General features: G+C 36.3%; 1 protein-coding gene across 2 annotated transcripts in view; it reads left to right on the top strand.

The window, feature by feature from the left end:
- ATXN10 (ataxin 10) overlaps positions 1–25774 on the top strand; it is a 92328-nt gene that overhangs the window by 54440 nt on the left and 12114 nt on the right. For both annotated transcript variants that reach the window (XM_052690697.1, XM_052690699.1), the window contains exon 10: positions 20676–20739. In XM_052690697.1, the coding sequence (XP_052546657.1) occupies positions 20676–20739 (64 nt within the window). The remainder of the gene's footprint in view (positions 1–20675; positions 20740–25774) is intronic.

Genomic DNA, 25774 nt, shown 5'->3' with positions numbered 1-25774 from the left:
AGGCCCTTCGTGGGTCATTTGCCCTTCCCTTTTTGATCTCAGCAGTGTGTGAGCTCCCTAGATCATCTCACCTCAGCAGTAGAGTAAGGGCTTCAGCTTTTGGATATTCTCTCTCAATTGTTTTATGAGCTTCAATTCTAATTATATTGTATTATATTGTATTATAGTGTGTTACCTTACATTCCAGTATCTTATTTAGAAAATTAGTTTGTTTCTCCTCAGGTTGTTGCCGCTGTTTTGATTTTAGACCCGTCTCTCTACCCTTTTTCCTTTCCTGGGGGTGGATCCATGGGTCCCCCTGCCCCGCTAGTCACAGAACCGGGCTGAACCAGCCTGTAAACCGTTGACACTTTTGATAAATCGTTGACAATTACTGATAAAAATATTTTGTTGACCTATAGTTAGGAATTAAAATAGGTCTTGCAAAGTTTGAGGTTATTTTTGAGTGTTTTTGAGCTAATACAACAGATGTGTTAACTTTTGTACAGAAATGTAGTATGTCTGTCTATATTTTCACAGAATCACAGAACTATAAGGGTTAGAAGGGATCTCTGGGCACCATCTAGTCCAATTAGCCTGGCCAATACAGGTATTCTATAGCAGATTACACGTAAAAGCATCTAGGTGGGTTTTGAATATCTCCAAAGAAGGAGACATCTTCCAGTGTTCTGTCACCCTTACAGTAAAGAAGTTTTTCCTTATGTTCAGATGGAACTTCCTATGTTCGCTTCTGCCGACTGCTCCTTGCTCTTTCACTGGGCACTGTTGAAAAGAGCCTGGCCCCATGCACTTCACTCCCACACTTCAGATACTTATAAGCGTTGGTAAGATTCCCCGTCAGTCTTCTGTTCTCCAGGCTGAACTATCCCAGGTCTCTCAGCCTTTCCATGTAAGGGAGATGTTTCAGGCCCCTATTCATCTTTGTGGCCCCCTGCTGGACTCTCTCTAGAAGATCCCTGTCCTTCTTGAGCTAAAAAGCCCACAACTGGATACCGTGCTCCAGATGCAGCTTCTCCAAGGCAGAGTAGAGGAAGAGGAGAACCTCCCTGGACCTTCTGGCCACACTCTTTTTGATGTGCCCCAGGATACCATTAATCTTCTTGGCCACAAGAACACACTTCTGGCTCGTGGTCAGCCTCTTGTCCACTGGGACACCTAGGTCCTTCTCTGCAGAACTCCTTTCCAGAAGGAGTTAGTCCCTAACCTGCATGGAGCTATTTCTCCCAAGGTGTAGGACTCTGCACTTAGCCTCAGGAGGCCCATTTCTGAAGATCCATGCCTCTCTGAATTTGCCTCAGTCCTATAAACTGCTTACCAGTGACCAATTTCTTTACTATTTTCACATTTTCACTTCATTTAAAATGCCTGAAAATAGATCTCATTGTGAAGGAAAATTGAATTATTGTACAAACTTCTTTAATTTTTGAATTAGTATCACTGCTTTTTTTTTTCTTTTTTTTCTTTTTTTTTTCCCTTCTTTGAATTTTTTCATGAAACTTCAAAAATATAGGTCTGCTTCTATCACATTACTTTGAACCTTTTATATTTGAAATTCCTGTGCGGAAAATAAAGGATTTTTTTTTTTTCACAGTGAGGAAAACAGCAAAATGTTTTCAACTATGAAAATCTTCCCTCCAACTCTTGTTAGACTACTCTAATTTCAGCAGGAATTGTAACTGCAGAAAAATGCTGTCATATGGTTTATTTGAATACTGAAAAGATCAAGTAGGTAATTGTGTACAGGGAAATATGGGGACATTTTTCTTTATTCCTATAGGTTTTATTAACTCAAATAAAAGTTCTTAATGAAACAGTTTTCAGACTAAAGAATGAACAGCATGGAAGAAAGACACTATCAAATTTGTAGGAAAGAATATAACAGTATTTTACCTTCCCTCTTACAGTGCTCAAATGAGACTAATTTCAGCAAGTACTAACAGTACAGCATTTAATAGTGTTTACTCTGCAGGAAGTTGCATATGATGAGATACTCTTGGTTTAATTCTGTGTTGCTAAGGAGCTATTAAACAAGTGAATACTGAAAAATCAGTTAGCTTCTATTTACTAAATATTTTCTTTGTGATTTCTTCATTTTACAAAGATGTTAGTTTCTTTTTTACATAAAGCCATTAAATCTGATTTGAAGAAACTGTAGCACTTGAAATTAGACATTTATAATTGGCACCAGAGTGTGATCATAAAGTATGTCCTTTTTCCTTTATTTTTTTCTCCAGGTGCATAGAAAGTTCAAAAATATGACAAATGCTATACTGCTTCACAAGTGATAATAATGTGTGCACAGAGCATATGGATGGGAGATGTGGTAATGATGATCCCTCTCCCTGTTTGTATTAATGTATTGAATGAAAGATTTTAATATTTCTGAAAAAAATTAATAGTTCTATTATTGGCTTTTGTACAGCTCCATCTCTGACTTTTTACAATGTAATAGGTGTTTATGCGAATGGAATATGTTTTTGTGGAATACCTGGAATATTCCAGGTGCAATATGTGGAATATTTTGTGGGATTATGTTGAAGGATATGAGATGGAACTTCTCTAGGCAGCCTGTTCCCACACCTGACCAGTAAATAATTTCCTACTCATATCTAACTTAAATCTCTTCTTTTAGTATAAATCGTTCCCCCTTGTCTTGTCACTATTAGACCATGTAAAAAGTTGATCTCCTTCCTGTTAAAAGCTGTATGTACTGAAAATCTACAGTAAGATCTCCCTAGAGCTATCTCTTCTCTAGGCTGAACATGCCCAGCTCCTTCAGCCTGTGTTCATAGGCAAGACACTCCAATCCTCTGATCATCTTCATGGCTCTCCTTTGAACCCACTCCAAAGGTTCCACATCTTTATTGTTCAAGCCTGGGGCTCCAGCACACAGTACTTCACAGTACCTAATAAAGGCAGTCTGTACTTCTGTCTGGGATTATGCTGACTGAAGTGCAGCACCTTGTACTAGGTCTCGTTGATTCTCGCTAGGTTCACATGAGGCAAACTTTTCAAGTTAGTGTAGGTCCTTTTGGATGGCATCCCTTCCTTCTGTTTTACCAACTGCAGCAGTGAACCTGTTGTCTGCAAACCTGCTGAGGATGCACTCAATGCCACTGTCTGGGTCATTGATGAAGATGTTGAAGAGCACTGGTCCCAAGACAGACTCCTGGGGGACACCACTTGTGACTGGCCTCCATTTAAATATAAAGCTGTTGACCACAACCCTCTGGCTGTAACCATCCAACCGCTGGGCTGACTTTGGCTTACTTTGGGAATTGTGCTCTTCAGTCAGTTCCACATGTTGCATAATATGAGAGGGTTATGCATGCTGTATCAAAGCCTCTTAAACAGCACTGTTTGTATCGTGACTCATTAATAAGCTGAGGCTTTCATACTTACTTTTTCTAATATTTCTATCTAAGTTTCAGTCACAGTAGGCCTCATTTCCCAGTAATAGTGATAAATGATGTGTCTTAACATATGATAGACTAGTGCTAGCACGAGGAGCACTAGTAACAGAGGTAAAGGAACAGAGAAAGCCAGTAGTGGAAGGATAATGCTTCTGCAAAAGGCTACTTCTCTATCTCTAGTTATGACATCCCCTTCTGTGAGAGCAAAAGTTATAGGGGCTTTACATACTAGTTTGTTGGCAGTAGTGAAAAGTCTTGTAATTAAAAAAATGTATCATAGTGCTTTATTACTTCATTTTGTTTAAAAGCATTCTTTGTTTTTAGAAAGCATTCTTTGCTTCCTACTTTGTTAGTTTAGGAATGCATTCGTTCCAACTTAACTTCCTCATAGTTTTATTTACACTATTATGATCAGTTCTGAAGATATAAGGGAGCGGACAGATGTTTAAGCTGTTAACTGAGATGCATTTATTAAAATAGGCCTTGCCAGGCTTACTGCTGAATTACATGTTTTGATATGCTGAATGGATTGGTATTTATAAGAAGAATGTTTGATAAAATGATCGTTTTGGACTTCAAAAAGTTGTGTACATGCTGGCAGCAGTATGTTCTGGCTTCTGTAGTGTGTCTTGTATAAACAAGAATTGTTATTACATGTTTTTTACTGAATTCTGTTATACTTAAGAATAAGCAACTAGTAATAGTAACTGATAACTTTATGATTATTACCTTTGCTATCAATCACTCCTGGATTTCATACACTTTTGCATGAAGAGAAGAGAGCGAATATAACTGCTGTTCTGAAGATACCAGTTGTTGAGTTAGTTGCATGTGAACTCACCAGAATCCTACATTAGTTGTGCAGTTCTACAGTGCTTATCCTCACTATAGGAGGAGAAGCTGCTGAGAGTTACTGCTGTACATGGAAGGTGGTCCTGTAGCTTGTATTTCATGCTTCCTTCACAAATACACATTTTATTAACTCTACTGAAAGAAAGAGGGTGGATTCTCAGGCTGAGCAAGGAGTGGAATTTGGCTGTTGGCTGATGAATGCAATTAATCTATACTATAGCTATAGTTGTGGAAATGAAACAAATACAAGACAAGTCATTGCATTTAATTTGCACCCATGTTTCCCTGTCCATTTACAGGAGAATCTGCTGGAAGGTCAGATGACTGATTTTCTACCTTATTTTGACAATGTCACAACCTTGTTACTTTTCCCTAAAACTAAAATACTTAGATTAATTTAATGTTGTGTCATCAGTATTCAAATAATCCACAGAACAATATAGACCTTGTTCTGTATTGTTTCAGTTGACTTTTCTATAAAGAGAGGAATTCTGTTGACCTTAATCATATTGCCTTTCTGGAGTTAGTAAATAGGGAAATGAAGAGAAGATTTGACAGATTTTGGTTACAGTCTTTATTTATGATTCATTTTGGTTCACTACTACATTTGAGATCAAACAAGGAAATCTGCATTGTCTGGAGATTCTATCCTATGAATACCATCTTTGAAAGATGCAGAGTTGTTTGAAATAAACTATACATGAGACATCAGCTGTGTGTATTGCACGGAGGGAGCAGTCAGCTGTTGGAACATCAGCATGCTGAGATCACTATATAATGCTGCCTTTTGAGAGGGACCTTGAAGGAAAAATCATAACATTTCTGAATTCAGGGTTAAGGTTAATTTAGTGAGAACAAAATTTGGGTTTGGTGTTGTGATATTAAGGCCTTTGCTGCCTTCAGCTGATTGTCATTATTGATAGTTTATTGCTGCTTGTTACTTTGTGTAACAAAGTGTGTAAAGTTGATATTCGTCAGTCTGATGCCCATTCAGCACAGGATAAAGATCTCTTAATGATGAATTTGCACAAGTATGCTGTTGAGATGTCTTTTGTAATTAAGAAAAGCTGATCTCAGAAGTAAAGAAAGCAATCCATATCCTTATGCCAAGAAGTTTTTGCATAATGGCGATGCTGATGAACCCAACTCTGGGTATTAATCTCAGAAAGCGTTTTACAGAAATGTTGTATTGTTTGTGTAGGGGGAAAAAAAAATAAGTATGAAGTTGCCTGTGGTACATGTGACCATCATCTTCTTAGCAAAATGCGTTCACTCTGAGACAGACAATTCGTCAGGGAAATTTTTTGACATGCCTTTTCTTTATTTGAGTTGATAGAGATGCTTGTACTGATGTAATTGCAGTACAGAGCTCAGTGAAATTTTTTCTGTGAGAAAAGGGAAAAGAAGAACAGTTTAAAAAGTCTAAACAAAAATAGCATATAAAAGGATGCTGTTTAATGCAACTTGTATTTTTTTATATACATTCGAGCTAAGTTGTTTTATCTAAGACTTACTCTTCCTAAATTGAAGATTCTTCTCTTTGCAGAATGAACAAGATTTGTTGTGTTTGGAATTCAGTTTTCCTTTCTCTCCTTCACTGGGAGAGAAACAAAAGACAACTTAGCCACTTGTTAAATAAAATATTTCTCACCTAAGTTTGTCAGAAAGATTGTGTGTGCTTGTCTGTTCTAACTGTTCAGTCTAACTTAACTATTTTAAGTAATTATATTCCTCCTGACATGGCATGAGAGGATCTGGAGTAACTTGCAATGAAAGCCAGTCCACTTTTATTTATGTATGGCTGTTGGGAGATGGAGTAGAAAATTAGGGCTGCTGCTACATAGATTTCTAAAGGAAGGAAGCAATATGGTAATCATTTTTTTCCTAATGTTAAATGTAATATGCCTAAAATGTACAAGTTTGTTAGTTTAGACTTGAGCAAAAAGGAAGATCCTTTTGGATCTGATCACTGAAGGGGTGAAATCTTGCATGCTTAACTGTAAAAATAAGCACAGTTTCACTACATAAGATGTTTGGATGGGACTATTTTGGTATTGTAGGTATCGATATGTTTTAATGCTTTACTAGATAAGAGCAAGAACATTCAGAGTGTTGAACCTTTTAATTGCTCTTTTGTCTAGCTCAGGTACTGTAAAAGTCATCAGCAAAGCTTAAGAAGGATTCTCTCACAGATGTGCTTTAAAAGTATAAGTTTTGCTGTGGAAATGAGATCACAACTCAGGTAATGTTGAGCTGCCACCTTTAGAAAAGTGCCTGGGAGAGTGTCCTTCAAAGTATGCATTGCAATATAGAGGATAACTTTCTAGTACTGGTCCTGTATGGATTTTATGTTAGTACTCTGCTCTTATTCCAACCATTAAGGGCCTAGTGAAGTACTACATCCACTAAAAATTTTAAATGTCTTTGTTTATAGAATGGCCTCATGTAATACTTACCTGGAATGTGCACTGTGTGGCAGTTGTCTCTGGAAAACTAAAATAAACTAGCATTACACCACCTGTGTAATGAGTGGGTTACAGGAAGCCCTTGTGTATATCACAGGTGGTTCTTAAAAGTGCTTCATTGTGACACAAATGAATGTTTTCTTGGCATTTGCAGGTATAATCTCTCTTTGAGAAGATCTGTCAGCATCTTTTTGTCAAATGCCCTGCCTTTATATGAAGACGTGTGTTACAGAATATGTTTATAAATGTGTTTTTGTGCATCTGCATAAGATGTGTACAAAAGGACTCTTGTGGCAGCATGTCATCAATTTGGTAGAACTGTAATGTCTTCAGCCTAGCATTGCTATCTTAGAAAAGCAGCTTTCCCTGCTTGACTTCAATCAGTATACCTTCTGTTGCCAGTCCAGAAAATTGTTTGCTGAAAATCCTGTTGAAGCATGTGAGGCCAAATCACAGCACCATAATTTTAAAAAGAAACCTGGATGTGTTTTGTGTGCTGATGGAGGATCTGATTCAATGCTTTTTCTCTTCTCACCTTCTGACCCACTATTACTGTCAACCTACTCCTGCAGGCTTTTCTATAAAAGTGTCAAACTATTCCTTTGAAAATCAACTTCAAAGAAAACATTTTTATTAATGCAGACGTACAGAAGTTTTCTTTGCTTGTAAGAAAAATGAATAGTGATTTTTAGATCTTAAAAATATTTTTTTCTTATTTGTGTTGGTGCTTTAAAAAAAAAAAATCCGGTATTGAGATGGACTCTTCATTCATGAGAGCTTTTTTTATGGACTTTGTTAGGAAGAGTTTCTGAGTGTATGTAGTTTCCATTTCAGGAAGTTTTAATGATTATGTATATGTTTTGTGTATATACATTTAATGTGCATTAATGTCCCTTGAAAGAAGAACTTCTTTCTAGATTTCAGATAGAATCTGCGGTCTTGATTTCATAGACACAAACCTGTAATCAAATTAATGATCTGTTGCACGAGAAGAAAGGAAATAAGAAAATAATTGAAATTATAGAGAATACTGAAATCGTTTTAAACATTTGGTTTTATGGCTGAGGCTATGTATATATATCCTCTTACATAATAATGTTTTAATGTAAATTTACTATTTGAAAGATGCATTTATTACAGACTTGTTAAAATAATTCCTTTGCAAATTTATGTGTAGAAAATTAGAATTCTGTTCAACATGGTTGAACTCATCCAGAAGCTGGGAATTTTACTTTCATGCTATCTGCACTTGTTATTACTAGACTGTAAGATATTTATAGACAGAAATACTAAAAAAAATATAAAAAATAAAAGCCTTTGATAGATAAAATTTAGAGATAAATTAAGAAACTAATATGCAGTCTACTTATGTTCAGCTTCATGTATCATCTCGTTCAAAAGCCTGAGGCATTAGCTAGCTTTCAGCATGAAATTTAGTGCTAGAGCATGCATACTTGAGTTATTGTATATCATACATACTAAATATATGATTTTTATAGACACATAAATCACAATGTCAGGGTTCTTGTATTTTTTGAATGTAAAGTTGATTTTAATCTCAACAAAGTGGATAAATTTGTCTTAATAAGAGTCTGATCCTTTGCAAAGGTTATGCTTGCTGATTCGTTAAAGGAAGATGCATTTTCTCAGATTTTCAGGTAAATTTAGAGAATAATTGCTGACAATCCTGCCTTGTGGAAGGCAGAGCAAAGAGATACAGTCAACATCATGTGAGGACTGGGCTGGTCCTAGTTGGCTACAGTAAATAAAAAATGTTGAGGGCAAGTAGCAGAATGCTGCATGGCTCTCGTTCACATGGTTTATCTCCGTTTGAGGCATCTTCACTTTCATCTTCCCACACCAAAATCAAATCACAGAATTACTTTTCCTATGCATCTTCTTCAGAGGAGCCCAAGACCAATGCTGTATACCCAATCAGTCCCAAATGATGTCAAGGAATGCTAGTTGTCTTGAGTCAACAGCTGCCAGGAGACATCTTAACATTACAATGACTGAAAGGGCAACCACAAGCCAGTGCTGAAGCTGCTGTCCTCTAATATAATTAGAAGCTCTGCTGAAATGAGCTGTAGAAGCCAAGTTTGTTGCAGCCTTCAGACTGTACTAGTATATTGTTACTTAGGATGAGCTTTGTGAGTCTTTCCCTTGCTTCCACTCTGTCTTGCATCTCCTGTAAAGATTCTTGAACTTACTTTGTTCACATAAGTGAAAGTAGACCTTGGGTCCCCTTGGCCTAGGCAATCAAAAATAAAGACACGTTCTTCAAGAAGTTATTTCTTAGTTAACATTTTGTAATTCCTTGCTTGTTCAATTGTAATTCTCTTGAATTACAAGGCAAAGTTTTGAAGCTGCTGTACATTGCTCCTGTATTATTAATGGTGGCATTTTGTAATTTCTAACCTTTTCAGTAGCTTGTTTTTCTTTAAAATGGTTCTCAGAACACAGAATAGTCTCAATCTACAGGAGGTTCATTAAGTATTACATTTATCTGTTTGTAAGAGGATGCTCTGAGAGTTAACTATTTGGAGTTTGCAGTGGCTATTTAGTATGCAGTGGAACCGGGTTGTAAAGCAGGTGGACTGTGTGATTTGATAACGGATTTCCTCAACTGTTGCAGGGTGTATTGGGACGTGTAAGGATTTTACTCTGCTTTGCTATATTACTTACAGAACTGTTTCAGGTAACAGAACTACTGGAAGGAGCCAAGTGCTATTATACAGAGTGCAATTTAGTTTCTGAATCCTTTTGTGGTTGGCCATTCATAACTTGGGACTTTCCAAAACTACAAGGGAAACGTTATGAAAACATACTGCAGCCAGTATCACACAGTGTAGTGACTGTCAATGGAAAAACTTGCAGTTTAAAATATTGTTACTTTAGCAAAAGCGGTTGCACGTATCACAAACTGTGAACAGTTACTAAAGGATCAACATTTAGATTTGTTTTTCAGTGAAAAATGTATTTATAATTTTCATTATGGGAAAAGTCCTGGAGTCAAGGATCTGTTTGTAAAAAAGCTGCAAAGAAAAGACCTCAAACCAACGCATAACTCTCTTGCTCAAAAATATGAGGAACAATAAAAGCCTGAATAGTAAGCACAAACAGGGGTTTATCCCATTTATTTAGTCAAGCTAGTAAAGAATAACACTCCAATTAAATTATTTCTGTTTTACAAAACAGAGGTTAATGTTTTTCTCTTTAAATGATGGAAAAGTCTTGCTTGTCATCTTCATGTACATTGATATTTTCTGTTTCTCATTGGCTGCTAGCCATTCCATAATTGGTTGGTAAATCAAGACACTTTTATGAATATTTCCCTTTTTTTTAATTAAAATAGCTATCTTATATAATACACAACTGATGGAAAATAAATGCTAAAAATCAAATTTACAAAATATTTGTTCAAAGTTACTTTTTTTTCACAGCACGCCATACCATGGGAAGAATGTACACATCGTGTTAGTGATTGTTAACTTGACTAAAGCCTCTCAGCGTGGTTGAACTCTTTTTGTGTAGTATTTCTTTAGTGCCTCAGCTTCCCTTGCATTAAAACCGTGAAATCTCTTAAATATTTCAGTGCAAATTTTCTGTTTTCTTTTAATGTTTGATTTCAGTGTGTGAGAAATCATTTAGATTCTGTGGAATATTCTGCTTCCAGGAGACTGTTTTCTTCAGCAATGTTTTTGAACACAAGAGTTTTTTATCCATAAAACATATGACTGTAGTTGTCCCAGTAAAAATGTTGCTGAAATAGTTCATGGCATTCTTTCAGTGAAGAAAAATAAATTGTCTGCTTCATAAACAGTGGGACACTGCACTAAAGAGGTCACTCCATTTATAGTTACTTAGTTTATGATAATATAATACTTCTTATTTTTGACTTGCTTACAAGCAGTTTGTTTTACTTTTCAGTAGGTACTTTCTACAAAAGCATAGTAGCAGAAAAAGGCATTAAAAATAGGTATGTGAACTCCCAACACTTATCAGTCTGCGATTGTTACGTGTGAAGCAAATATGATGCATTTCAGTTGCCTCTTTTCTAGGTCATTTGGGGGAAGAAACCAACAGCTGCTTGTGAAAGAGGATTGAAGGGAGAGCAGCATGTTGAATCATCCTTAAACAATAACCTAGTTCTCATCATGCAGTTAATCAAATATTTCAGTCTTTTCCTGAATACTCCAGTGAAAGTTGTTGGGATTTGTGTACTAAGCACTGAATAAAAATAATAATAATTATTATTATTTAACAGTATTTGATTATAAAATTACTTGCAGGAAGAAATGAAAGGTCCTTAGAGGAAAGTGCTAAGGCTAGAGTTGATATTTTGTAATGGTTTATAAGATTAAAAGAAAAAAAAAAAAAAAGGAAGCCCATACTTATTTTTGAAAAATGGAAGAAAATATACTTGGCTTGCTTTGTTTGAAATCACACACCACCTGTTCTGTTTTGGATGAAGAATATGCTGTGACTTGAAGATATCATAAGACAAAAAGTTGATCATAGGGAAGAAGATACAAAAGATTCTTAAATTTTCCTTCATCCCAAGTTTAGACTTCATGCATTAACCTAATTGGTAACTATCTTCAATATGCTATTACTGCCTTGCAGTGAGTGTGAGGCTACATCTTCAAGTCCTTAAACAAAGCAATTATTGTAATTGCAAGACGTTTCTTTTTTCTTTCTGAAAGACCATAATTCAGCTGTTTATATGTTTATTGGAAAACGTAACATTTCATATAAAATGAAGAATAGGATTAGCATTGTTCACTTAGAAGTATTCTGTCCTGCACTGTTAAAAAAAAAAATGGAGTTGTGTGGCAGTCTGCAGACTTCTAAAGACTTCCCTGACTGGTCTCATTTAGAACACAAACACCAAACACGATTAAACTGTCTTCTGGCTTTAATAGTCAGTTCAGTTCTGCAGTCTGCTACTTACAGTTCCCTAGAGTTCTAAAAAGATATTTCATAGTCCTTTCCTGAAACACTTGCTTCATTTTACTATGCTAAAAAAAAAAGGTATCATAAAAGATAGCTTCATACTTAATGTGTAATAGAGTGCGCATCCTTTACACACACAGTAGAAAATTAATGGTTTGTTCTTTGACCCATCACTAAAATCTCGGAAGCCCTGCATACAAGGGAACATGGAAACAGAGAATAGTGAATGCCATTAATAATGTCTGTGTGCTGTTTCCAATTTTCAAGCCTACTAGCTTTCTGCTTTTTACTTTAACCCTCCTTGGCTGCAAGGTTTGAGATGATATAAATATACTCAATAACTTATTCTTTACAGTTCCTTAAAACATTTTATTGCTACTAAAGTCACTTCAGAATTGCAATAGGATACTCTGGGGTGTGTCATTATGTGAAACTGCCACCACTTGGGTGGTTGTGCTACTTTACTTTTTGCCCTAAGTCAGTGCTCTCCAAGCAGTGCAATTGAGTATGACATGCTCTTGTATTTAGCTGCAGAAATTTACCATGAAATGCATCAATCACAAGCACAGATTATTATGTCTTGAAGTAATCCTACAGCATTTCTCACATTAGTTTTGTTATTTGAGTATTGTGTTGGTATCTTTGCCACAGATTAATTTGTATGCATGGCATTGAATTTTTTCAAACCTTTGATTCAATCTGAAGTAAAAGAAGAGTGCTAAGTAAAGCTGAACACAACAGTACTCATCGTTGGAGTATACCATATCAGATTGATATTTATTTTCCTTGCTGAATTCATAGGTTTCTGAGGAAGTTTTATGGGCATGCCTGAATGACTTGGAACTTCCCATTGCAGTAAGAATTATAGTAGCTGAAATGAATCATCTGACTTTCCCAACTTTTATCTCAGTATTTTTTCATAACTCCAGAGTAGCTGGAAATCTTCACTTATTGCTCTTATTTGGAACAAAATTCAATTTTGAAATTTCAGTGGTCTCTTATAAAAAGTGTCCTCAGCCCAGTTCAAGTCACATAGTTGATTTTTGCATTTAATTTCCTTTAACTTTATAATTTTTATTCCAGTGATAAAGAAGAGTATGAGAACCACTTTTATGACAGTGTTTTGAAAGCCAACAAACGAAGACCATTTGATGACTGTCTTTAGTGGACTGAGAATAAGATAGCAAGTGACTAAAAATAGAAAACATACACTATGTTGTTGATGCAAATTTGTATAAATTCAACTGTCCAAATAAATCACAGGATGGGGAGGTTGGTGGCCCTGTATATTGCAGGGGGATTGGAGATTCATGATCCTTGAGGTCCCTTCCAACCCTGGCCATTCTGTGATTCTGTGATGTTTAACGTTATTATGTGTGGATTTTTTTCTTACTCCTACTACAGGAATAGGCAAAGACCATTCTAGAAAATACTTGGTATTTCAAGTGGAATCCATCTGTGTTGGAACTTAATTTATCCATATTAAGTAGCAGATCTAGCCCTTAAAAAAGCTAGGAGACTGCTCCTTGTGGCAGCATCTATTTGTTCATGAGAAGTGGTTTCTGTTTCAGGAACCGTAAGCGAATGATGAAAGCTGAATTGTTTAAAAATAAATGAACCAATTGTGTTACTGTCTTGCGGGAACCTATTCGGAATTCTCAAGTGTTTATATTATCATCTCAATGGCTGGAAACTACTGTGTTTTGCTTTGGAAAGACTAGTGGAAAAAATTATTCAGCAACTGAGATGGCTTGTTATCCTATTCTAGCGGCTGGACACTTCAGCTACTGCTCGTTTTCGCTCAGTCTTGATGAAGTGCAAAGTACCTTCTTGCTGTCTTCCCTTCTGCCTCAGTAAGGTCAAAATCCATCTTCTCAACCAGTTCTCTTCAGAGAGTTTTAGAATATCATAAAGAAATTCCACTTTTATATTCTAATTATTTTTTTTTCCCAGAGAGATGCAAGGGTCATCTCTCTGGGGGGAGCTGAAAACAACCTCATGTCTATCCAAGAAATAATACTGAAGTCGGAGAATATACTAGAAGTTAATGCAGCAGGAGCAGTAAGTATCATTGCCACAATTTCTGAATTTCAGATGTAAGAACAGTTGGCCAGTTTTGTCATGCAAGCTTACCTAAGTATATATCTACAGGAAGGTAAGGGGAAGAGTATTCTGGGGTCACTACCTTCACTGAAATGGACTTAAAGATATTTCTTAGCTATCAAAGTAATTCACACCAGTACAAGTTGCTCTCAGACCAGCCAGGCAAGTCTGCTGGAGAAAGGAGCCTCTGTCCACAAATATTTCAGTAGATCTGCAGGATGTGGTGAACTCCAATAATAGACTTGATTGCCACAAGCCACAGCTGCCTCTATTCTAAGCCAAAGTGCCTGTAGTCTGCAGTAGACCCAGGAATTCACTAGTACTAGGATTAGAGGATTAGTGTTCTTTTCTCCTTTGAGTTAGAACATCCCATTATCTCCTATCACTTCCACTGTTTAGAAAAATAAAAACAATAAAAAAAAACCCTAATAAATAAGGTAAAAATTTATTTTCTGCACTATCATAAGTGTGAAGAAACCTGGTAAGTAGATTGATTTCTTTTCCTATTAAGCTGCTCTGTTGCTCAAATCTGAATGCTGGATTCTGTCCAGATTTTCAATTCCTATTAGTTATTACCTATGTTCTTGAGCAGGTCTTAGGAGAAAACCTGCACCTGTTTGTCAGCCTGTCTGGTTGCAGGACCTCGAGTATATATTTCTCATTACATAGTCATTATGTAGTTTTCATGAGGTACATTCAGAAGGAATAAGTTTTTAACCATATCTTTAATGTTGACTGAAGATTGCTTGCAAATCTTCAGTGTTCATTTCATGGGGTTGCTTTTCTTTGGCGTGTCCTAATCCAGTATGATTTTCTGACTGGAGAAGTCCTGCATACTTGCCGAAAGAAGGGCCTCAATGGATCACCCCAATTTGCATTTCCAGAGCAGGACTGGTTAGAGTATTCATGGTTAAGATTTGGCAGCTCATTTGTGAAAACCTGCAGTATTGGACACTGCTTCAGCATTCTTTGAGTCTCATGTTCCAGCATATTGCAGTGTTTGACTCATCATTGCCACTATAGATATTTTCTGTGTTTGTAATATGAATGTTCTCTACTTTAGGCCCACTATTTCTTGTCCTAGTAGATGTAGACAGTAGACTAGACTTTTTTCTTGAAGCTCTTTAAAGGTCATTGTGTTCCCTAGCAAAATTTTGCATTGGATCAATGATGTTGCTATTGTGCTCATGCTTTTTTATCATGGCTTTAGATCTCACTTTTCTTTCCAGCCAGCGCAGATATTTTTCAATATATTGGTTTATTAAGAATTCTTATCTGTTACTCTAGAGAGTACTTGGTTATCTTATTTTAGGTATTTGAGAAATTTTACTAATCACGGATAATTTATATATGGATTTATTATATGCATTTAAAAGACAACAGCTGAGCAGGACTAGGGAAGTAATCCTGCCCCTGTACTCAGCACTGAGGCCTCACCTCGAGTACTGTGTTCAGTTTTGGGCACCGCAGTACAGAAAGGACATTGAGGTTCTGGAGCAGGTCCAAAGAAGGGCAACAAGGCTGGTGAAGGGCTTGGAGAATATGGCCTACAATGAGTGACTGAAGGAACTGGGGCTGTTCAGTCTGGGGAAGAGGAAGCTGAGGGGAGACATTATTGCTCTCTTCCAATGTCTGCACTTACAGTGAGAGCGGGGTTGGTCTCTTCTCACTGGTGACAGGTGACAGGATGAGGGGAAATGGCTTCAAGTTGTGCAAGGGTAAGTTTAGGTTGGATATCAGGAAAAACTTTACAGAAAGGGTTGTTAAGCAGTGGAATAGGCTCCCCAGGGAGATGGTTGAGTCACCATCCCTCGATGTGTTTAAAACCCGTTTGGATGTGGTGCTCAGGGACATGATGTAGCAGAGGGTTGTTAGAGTTAGGATAGCAGGGTTAGATTGCGGTTGGACTTGATGATCTTTGAGGTCTTTTCCAACCTGACCAATTCTGTAGTTCTGTGATTCAGACCAGGTTGCTCAGGTCTTTATCCAGACAAGTCTTGAAGACTCCCAAGATGGAAAGTCCACTGTGCCTTTTGGCAAACTGCTCCATATCTTCATAATAAAGATTTTCTTTATATACAGTTAGAAATTTTTGTTTCATTCTTATGACTGTTTTTCTTTGTTTAATCCACTATGAACATGAATCAGGAGAGTTGGTCAATAATGCCCTTGTGGACATGGGCAGCTTGCTGTCAGTATTTTTAAGCCTTCTACTCTCCAGGCTGAAAAAGCCATTCTTTCAAATACTCTTCACATGGTGTAGCTTCAGCCGTTTAAGCTGCTTATTGTTTAATCAGTACCTAGAAGAATAATTGCTTTCCTCAGTCTTCTGGCTGTGCTCCTTTTGATATAGTTTGTAGTGCTGTTAGGCTTCGTCTCTGCCAGAGCATGCTGGATTACTTTCAGCCTACTGTTCAGCAGGATCCTCAGGTTCTTTTCAGCAACACTGCTGTGTATGCAAACAGGCACAGCCTGCATCTTTGCCAGGAATTAGTCTATTCCAGGCATAGATCTTTGCATTTGTCATCACTGAGTTTTTAAGGCTTCTTTTGGAAATAGCCTGTCTAGATCTGTCTTGGATGACAGCCTGCTTTTAAGAGCATCAGCAATATAGAGTTGTCCCAAATTCATTGTGGATGCATTCCCTCTCCTTCTCCAGGTAGCTGATAGAGATCCTAAGTAGGATAGAACTTACGGCAGGCCCTTGAAGAACTCTGACAGTAATGATCATTCAAGCAAACCACAAACTAGTAGCAACAGTATTTTGCCTGATGATTCAACCTTGATTGCCTAATTCTCTAATTCTTCTGAAACTTCACAGAATTATTGATCAGGACAGAAATTATCTAAATGAATGCTTTGCTATCTGAAATAAGAAGGTTCACATTTCCTTCTGTAAAGGTTACCAGACCATGCATTATGATGCACACTAGGGGAATAAGTGTGGTTTCCTTAAAAGAGAAGTGCAAAATTTAATTACATTCACCTGTTGTGTAATGTAAGATTGATATTGGTACCTTGATTGAGCTTGAGATGTATGTTGAAAGATGATAATTGTTGTAATATTGGATACTAAGAAAAAAGGAAAAACACAATCAATACTTAGCTTTTCATGGTCATGCCATCCCAGCTGTGTTATTCTTTCCTTTTTCTCTTCCTTTCCCTTTTTTGTTCAACAGCCAGATTAAATTCGACAAAGAAATATGGGTACCAGAAATATTGTTGTATTCCTACTGCTATGCATCATGAGAATGAGTGAATAGATAAATGAGAATCTCAGAGTGGAAAATCAGGTGGTGGCAGTTCAATTCCTGAAGAACTGCAAGCTAAGACTGGCATTTGGCAACCGATCAGCAAACCTGTACCTCTGAATCATGTTCTGCTATTTGCTTGTTTACACTTAACTGTGTGGCAGAATTAGGAGTATTGCAAAAAGTAAAGTGAAGGAACCAAGTCATGTGAAGTTTGCTGATTGAGTTACCTCATAATTCCTTTTTTCTTTTAAGTTCCATAACATTAATTGAAATTTAATAATCTGGAGCTAAACTTCATTGCCCAAAGATTGCTCTCTTAACTCGCAGAAAAGGACATCTGCCTTTGCATGCTGAGTGTTACATTTTTCTTCTTTTTAGAAAACAACTTCAGAAAATGACAAAATAATACTAGGTCTAAATTTGCAGTACTGGCTTGACCAAAGCACTACATACTACTCTGTGACAGCCATCACAGAGCTGTATGTGTTTAAATTTGCTTGGAGTAACTTTTCAAATCTACATAATTAAAGATTTCAGCCTACACAGAGACTGAAGCATCCTTTAATATTTAAATGCTGTTCAGAATTAATCAGATATATATAAATGGCCTATAATTATATATATTAAAAAAAACATAATTCTTCATAGTAAGATAACTTTTTCATGGTGAAGTGCAGTTCCATAGTATTGGCCAACTCTGTTGCCAGTAATGTAAATGGAGAATAGATTTAATGAACTTTTGTACTGTAACATTAACAAGACATTCCAGGACTGTCCTGTTTCTTAGTTTCTGCCAGTATTTTCTTCAAAAATGTGGATGGGTTGCAGCCAGATTCACACTACTACATATTTTCTTTCCAGGATATTTTTGCACCTGGTCTAAAATGAGATATGACATATTACTTTTCAATGGAAGAACTCTAAGGCCAATAATTATGTAGAAAAAAATCACTGAATTCTTCATATTGGGCAGTAAAGTTCCAATAAATCTATTTAAAAGGGTTGAGGCCTATGATTTTGTTTTCCTAATATTTACAAAATCTGCTAGCATGGAAGATTATAGTAACAACCCTTTCTTCAGGCTGATGAGAGAGATTCAGCATGCACATGGGGTACCCTGATGGGCCCAATGATCCTTTCCTTTGAGGATCTTTGTCATTCTAGTTGCAAAAGTGGCTCTGCTATTTGGAGAGCTAAACTGGCTTACTTTGCAGCCCACTGCAGTTGCATTAATTCTGGGTTACCATAAAATGCAGCTTTGGTGGATTGGCTTGTGGCTCATGATCAACTGATATGGACTGAAACTTCTCTAGCAGTGGTTGCTCAGGATTTGGGGCTCTTGGAGTTGACGTCATGAGGCTCTTTGACAGGTTTGTCTTTGGTACATGGCAAAGTTTATTTTCCTTGTTTCACTATGTAATAAGAGATAGATGACAAACTAAAGCTGGAGTGCTGGTATTTAGAAAAGAAAAAAAGAAAAAAATGCTGGGCCTGTTCATTTTAATTGAATGCAATTCAAAAGACTCTCAGTGCATGTGTGATACTGGTCATTAGCAAGTTGTTTTTACATTAGCTACTGCTAAGGCTGTCGTCTGATGCTTCTGTTTCGCCTTGCTTTGAAGGAATCTCATTAAATCCCCACAACTTTTTGAAGCATGGATTTTAATTAAAATTGTAATTGTATTTTCCCAGAATGCTTACTTTGTTAACTGAATATCTCATTTGAATCAAACTGAAACAGATTGCATGCTTTATTTCAGTTGACAGCACTTAATCTAGATTAATTCGTACTGTTCAACCATTCACTGGTGGAAAATACGAGGTGATGTTGTAGGCATATCTGAGTTTGGCTGCAGTGTAAAAATCAAACTAACATTTTCCAAGAATGCACAACTTCTGTGTAATTGAAAGGTCACATTTGTTCAAGTTTTGAAGTATGACATCATACATGATACATGACCTTTGGAAAGCACACAAAAATATTGTGGAAAGAATGAATATTTAAAGACTACTTTTATTAACTGTATTTCATGGAAGTATAGTTATACATGTTAATACAAATGTGCCAGTTAGGTCTAGACCAAGCAATGGCCTTTGATTTTTTTGCATGTAAACCTTGTCTGCCTGTATATCTATCTCTGCTACTGTTACTTTCCCATGTTGCAGCATTAGATTATCTAAAGAACAACTTGTAAGAGACGTGTGCAGATTTGTCTCTAACTTAGTTTTTCTCATCTGTTTTGGATTTCAAATGTAAATTTCCCCCTACCCAATTTCTCTCAACATTTGAGAAAGCTGATCCATCCTGTAGTGTAAACTTTGATGTGCTGTTTTATAAGATAGATAAAAATGCTTTTGATCTTGTGCAAAAAAAGGTGAAAGAAAGAATCCCATGATCAATCCATATTCTAAAGTGGCATTGTACCTAAATTCCTTTGCTCAGTAGTTCCTGGTTTGAAATTAAATTCTAAGGAATTTTTAAAAATGTAAGACTTAAGCAAGTATGATTTCCATCAAATCATTGTAATTGCATTGTAATCATTGTATGTGTGAGGTTGGAAGGGGCTGCTGGAGGGACGCACTGTTCAAGTTTGCCTATAACAGGTTGCCGAGGACCATGTCCAGACAGCTTAAAGAACTTTAAAGAATATTAAAAATAGTAAAAATATACATCACATGATTAAGTCTTATTAAAATATCACTAGTTTTCTATTTTCAAAATAAATGCTCATATGTTCTAAGAAGATACTTGAAGGTTGAAATTTCGCAGGTAATTTAGAATAGGTTTCCATTTAAATTGGTAACCTTTCCTAAGCCTACAAATATGCATGATGATGTATGGTACTGCAGTATATCTTAAAATAATAGATAAATTTCTTATGGAGTATATTTTTCTTAAAATAACTATGCTGCACATATATAGTTAAGATCAGTTTGCCCTAAGCTGTTGATGAGATCGTACGTATTGGTATATGAATCCATAAGAAGTCTGTACTATTACACATCCACAAACATGAATGTTTGATGGTGTTTGTGAATTCACATTTGTATATACATAAAATGAAAGATAATAGATCTCATCTTTGCTTGTTTGTTTTAGTACAGTGAAGACCTTGTCAAAGGAATTATAGTTGGTGGCTCTCATTTGATACAAAGAATTTGTGCTTAGGTATGTGCAGGTAGCACATTTGAAGGCTGGTTATAGAAGATGAGCCAGACAGGCAGTTCCACTCTAGCTAGCAGTTGTGTGTGCATTTGTATTTTACATTTTTTTCCTACTTTTTTTCCACCCGGTAGCTTTTCATTTTTCTTCCAGAAAGCAAACATTGTCTGTCAGTAAGTGTAGATTCTCTGGCTCAGCATAATAGGCATATGACAGAACTTGGATGGAAAAATAACCTCAGTCAAATATGTGGTAGATGAAAGAGGACTATTAAGTTAACGTCTGTTTTCATTACTATTGTTTTATACTTACTGCTAATGAAAGCTTTTTTTACTCTTCAATTTAGTTTTTACATTTAATATCTTTAATCAAGCAAACATCACTTTCACATTTTTGCTTTATTTTTTGTGTGAAATATCATTAGTACTGTTGAGCAATCTGTTGACTTAAGCTTTTGTGTTTATTTTAGGTTTACGAGTTGGATGGCATCCCCCTGATTCTAGACAATTGCAGCATTGATGACAACAATCCTTGTATCCTTTATGGAAGAATTCTAATATATTAAATATGACACATTTTAGAAAAGTAAAAGAAAGAAGGTGAGGAGTTAAATGTAAGCATGTCAACATTGCTTTCACTCAGTATCTAAGTCTTACTAACCTCAGTAGTTTGTAGCTTATTTTTAATGCTTGGTTCAAAAGTGAGTGAATTCATGAAGATGCTTTCATTAACCGGACATTAAATAAATTGAAACACAGTTATACTCTACTTCTTAAAACAATAAATATTACTGTTTTACAAATATAAATTCAGACAGCTGATTGTGATAGAACTCCGAATTAAGAATGTATTTGTTGTGTCCAATCTTGGAGCTCTCATTTCAACTGAAATCTATTCAGTAAGCTATAGTAAATCAATTCAACTCACTTATTGTGACTGTGGAGAACTTACTCTAAACATGGAGACAAAGCAGACAAGCTACAAAATGATAATGTATATAATCAAGAGTATTAATGATGCAGGTTATTGGAATGTTGAGCAGATTTTAATATAAACAACATAGTTCCTCATTTTTGTTGTTTTTTGTTTCTTCTGGAGTTTAAGAGCAGTCTTTCTAAGACAGAGTTGTTGGAAGGAAGTAAGTTCACATTGAAGATGGACAACTATTAACTGGACTGTTTTACCCATCTGTTCATGAACTGCATTGTAATCTTGCTGGTGCGTTAACTAGAGTAGTTGTTTTCTGTCAGCTAATCATTAGTTCTGTATAAGATTCTGATAAATGCATCTGGAAATCAAGTGCCTTTCCAATTTTAAAGTAATATTAGCTTTCCCATACTAAGCTAATGTTTTTCTTTTTTCTTTCAACTGATATAACTCATATGTGTGTCCAGAAGAGGGCTATGAAGACGGTCAAAGAGCTGGACCACTTGTCTTATTGACAGGCTGAGTTGGAGTTTTTCAGCCGAGAAAAGAGTAGGCTCCAGGGAAACTTTGTGGTGGCTTCACTACATGGAACAAGGGGTACTGCTTTTAAACTAAAGGAGAGGAGATTTAGATTAGGTATATGGGGAAAAGATTATTTACTATGTATAGAGAGGGTGATCTGTGAACAGGTTGCCCAGAGAAACTGTGAATGCTCCATCCCCAGAGGCATTCAAGGCCAGGCTAGATGGGCCCCTGAGCAACCTGGTCCACTGAGAGGTGTCCCTGCTTATGTCAGGAATTTTGAACTAGATGGTTATAAAGGTCTCTTCCAATTCAAACCATTCTGTACTTTTTATGAAAAAGCTTCTTTGTAACAAGTATCATTAAAAAAAAAGAAAAGTTGTGAAAATGTTTCCATACATGATGTAGATAGATAGATGATACGTAGACGATGTAGAACGTCATCTATGTATAAATATGTCATAAAAGGGTAGGTGGAGAAGTAATGAATGTGAAGTGTCCATCAACTTATCACTACTTGCCTTATGTGTAATGTTTTTATGTTAATCACATTTCCTGCAGAGAGAATCTTGGCAGTGTGTCTGACAGTGCGTTGAACAGTAGAGCAGTACTTCCCTGTTCCCATTCTGGAAAGAGGCACTGCTGGGTTGCAGAACGAACAGGATCCCATTATCCTTCTCCAAGCAAAAGAGCAGCCCTGAAAAAGACATAGTAAGGAGTTTTGATCCTGAGTGACTGTTCCTTTGCTTGAAAGCACAACCATGCAGCAACTTTTGGAATCTTTCTATGACTAATTTTTCATTCTAACTGTTAGAAAAAGAGAATAATTTGAGGCCTTCAAAGAGTAGAACTGTAATTTACAGTCTTGAGTGAAAAGAAAATAAAATACATTGGGAGCTTTTACTAAATTGTCAAAGTTCTTACAACTTCTGGTACAAACCAGCATTTTATGGCTGAACTATAAACTTCTTGCCAGAAGTTAAAACTTCACTTAATTGGTTTTAACGGCTTACTAAACATAGTGACACATCTTAATATGAGGTTTCATCACTGATCCATAGCATGCAGGTACGTGAAAATGTAGTAGCACTTGGGCAGAGTAGAGACTAGCCTGCTGTGGCAGAATTTGCTTTGTCAGCTTTTGGAGAGCAGTTTCTGGCTACTGCATTTATTGTTTTGGCATGAAGTTATTCCAAACAGTGCTGTACTGCTTGAATTTATTGCTTCCCTGCTTCTCTTCTGCCTGTTAGCATTCCTTGTCTGCTGTGTACTGAGCTGTCTGTATCCAATTCAGCTTTTATCTGCTTCTTAGAATGTTTGGATTCTTCCAGACCCCATAAACCAAGTCCTCGGTAGCATGTGGGTGTCCAGCTCCGTTGCATTGCATAGCATTCGTCTGAAGAGATTTTGCTAATTCCCATCTCCCTCTTAGCACCCAGTTCTGCCTGGAACAAACCCATTTTGTGGTGCTTGTGAAACAGATCAGTGCTCTTACTGATTTGAAAGCATACTTGCTTAAAATTGAAACATACCCGCATTGTAACCTTGCAATCCGGAGAGAATGTACTTTGTCTCCTTTCAAGGAATATTTCTTAAAGAAAGTATATAGACATCTCTTGAGATAGATACTGAAAGAGTTGCTGAAAATTGAATACAATCACTCACCTCCCAAGAGGATGTAGAATGTTGCAAGGAAGGGAAATCATTCTGCAGCTCTTCAACATGGGTTTCTTTAGGAAGTCATGTCCAGAAACTTTCCTCTGTATTCTTTTTTTCCTAGGGCCTGTTTTTGTGGTTTCAGGCTGTGTTGCTTGTGTCTCCTTTTGTAAAAATGGCTGGAAAAGCTTCAGCTAGTTTCCTTTAATATAAGATCATCTTGTATTTTCTCCTAAAGCTCTGCGTAGATGCACATTTTTATTTGAGCTTTGTCTGTTTTGAGACATCCAAGCTCAATAGCTAGGCTGTTGTTAGATTTTCTACATAAAACAAAGTAAATGCTCTGATTTTGAAGATTTTATCGAGTTCTGCCTCCAAGTCATACCTACAAAATTGTCTAAAGAAGGTGTAATTGTGGTAAAAGTGATACAATTCTTTTCTGGGTAGAAAAAAATCATCTTCCTACAATATGCAGTTCATCAGGAAAAAGTAAACTGCCATGTTAGATCTTAAGAGTCCTTTATTATTTTTGAGAGGAGAAATCTTCTTTAATAATTTTTTTTTTTTTTTTTTTTTTTTTTTTTTTTTTGCATATTGAAGCACACTGAAAGAGAAATGGGTCTGCTCTTATCTTAAAATGAATTCCTATGTAAACCTGTCATTACTATAAAATTGCATCCTTTGAGTTCTTGAACAACTTTGTAATGTGCATAGAAATACCAGGAAGTTCATTAGTTATAAAATTACAAGCTGAAGTTCAGCTGATATGTTTGCATTACTTCAGCTTTTTTCAATTTGAATTCATATTTTGGTGTCTAGAATAAAATGTCTTTTATTCTGCTCCCTTAGTCATCATCTTCCTCATATCCCATATCCACAGATTGTAGCATCAGAAAAGGGCCCATCTCCTCATCCGCTACCTTTTTCTCATCTCTTACTGCTCCTTCCAGCTTCGTTTCTGACCTTTCACAGTTACCAGTTGCTTAGCACAAGAAAGGAGGCTAGCCCATTCTGATCAAAGTATTGTTGATCCCCAACATCCAAAAATATTTATTATTGAAGGCATTTCAGTTTACCTTAACTCACAGTGGCACTCTCTGAAAGTTGTTCTCTGTTTTTTGCATCTTCCTGACATTTAGGCTCATCTTTCTAAAATGTAATGACTGCCCTTAAAAATATTTATTGCAAATTTACAAATGGTCATTGCATTCAGAACACTGCAATGTAGTAACTGCTAGTTAGTGGTCAATTTTGAAGATGAAAGTGAAATGCACTTTTGAAAATATAATATTTTGATTATGGGAGATTGCTTACCAGTCTTAAAGTTATGAGATTCCTTTAGTCAGTTTTCAATACATTGATTTTGTGACAGAAGTTAATTGGAATTCATCTTCTGTAGGTGTCTATGTTATGTTAACCCTAATTAGGCATGTTTTTCTGTTAGTGAAAGTGCAGTCACACATAGGAAAAAAAAAAAAAAGATATTGTTGTGTGGTATGTGCATGCACATAATTTTACTTGTATGAGTAAACACCCAGATGGCTTTGTTTCATCAATAAAAATATTCAGCATTAGTGAAAGGAGCTGTGGCTACTGTGGATATCCATACATTGTCTTTAGTCCTTAGTTTGAGTAATTTGAATTGTGGATGGAAATGGAGCAAAAGAAGTTAATTTTCAGATGCTCCTTCCATAAGCCTTATTCTGACTTGATGACAGCAACAGGTATAATTGTGGTTCATGAAACTTTTAGCTGGAATTAGAAGAAATCCAGTTGCTATGGTCTACAACAATGGTCATTTGTTTTTGTGAGTTGCCAGCAAAAACTTTAGAGGGAACTGACAGACATTTTATTTCTGAGTTACAGAGTATCACGTAAAACAAGCCACATACAGTGAAAAAGCCTCACTGCTGAATAGAAGCCAGCAGAAAGCAAAAACAGGAGTGCGACTTGACTTTTTAGAGTAAATCATGATATTGTTGAGCATTTTCATGTAAATGTAGCTATCCCTTTATGTCTGGGAAGAAAAGACAGCATAATATTATATCGGTAATGGTTATCTTTCTTTGGAAAGCTTGCTTTAGGCACTGCCTCTGCATTCACCATTTTAAAATGAACTATTTGACTGTATTTTCATGACATACGTAAAACAACATTATTTCAATGGCTATGGTCAATGCAAAAGAACTCAACTACTGATGAAAACTCTCCACAGCCTGTCAAGTTCTGTCCATTTGGAAGAAATTACCCTTGTCCTCATCCCATAGACAGTTTCTTTGGTGCATAAGTCTGAAGTCTGCTTGGGCTTAATTGCTCTAAACCAGTGCTGGTTGGCACTGTGACTTTAACAAAAAGGTAGTAGTGACTCAGTTTTTAGTGTCCCTACAGTGGCTGAGGAGCTACAGATTGGCAGTAAAAAAAAAATGGGACTTGTCAGCACAGTTGAAGAACAGAAACTTGTTG

Source organism: Tympanuchus pallidicinctus, unplaced genomic scaffold (assembly GCF_026119805.1).
Source record: "Tympanuchus pallidicinctus isolate F22 unplaced genomic scaffold, pur_lepc_1.0 scaffold27, whole genome shotgun sequence".
Lineage (NCBI taxonomy): Eukaryota > Metazoa > Chordata > Aves > Galliformes > Phasianidae > Tympanuchus > Tympanuchus pallidicinctus.
Note: the sequence above shows the minus strand (reverse complement) of the source record. Positions and strands in the feature narration are given on the sequence as shown.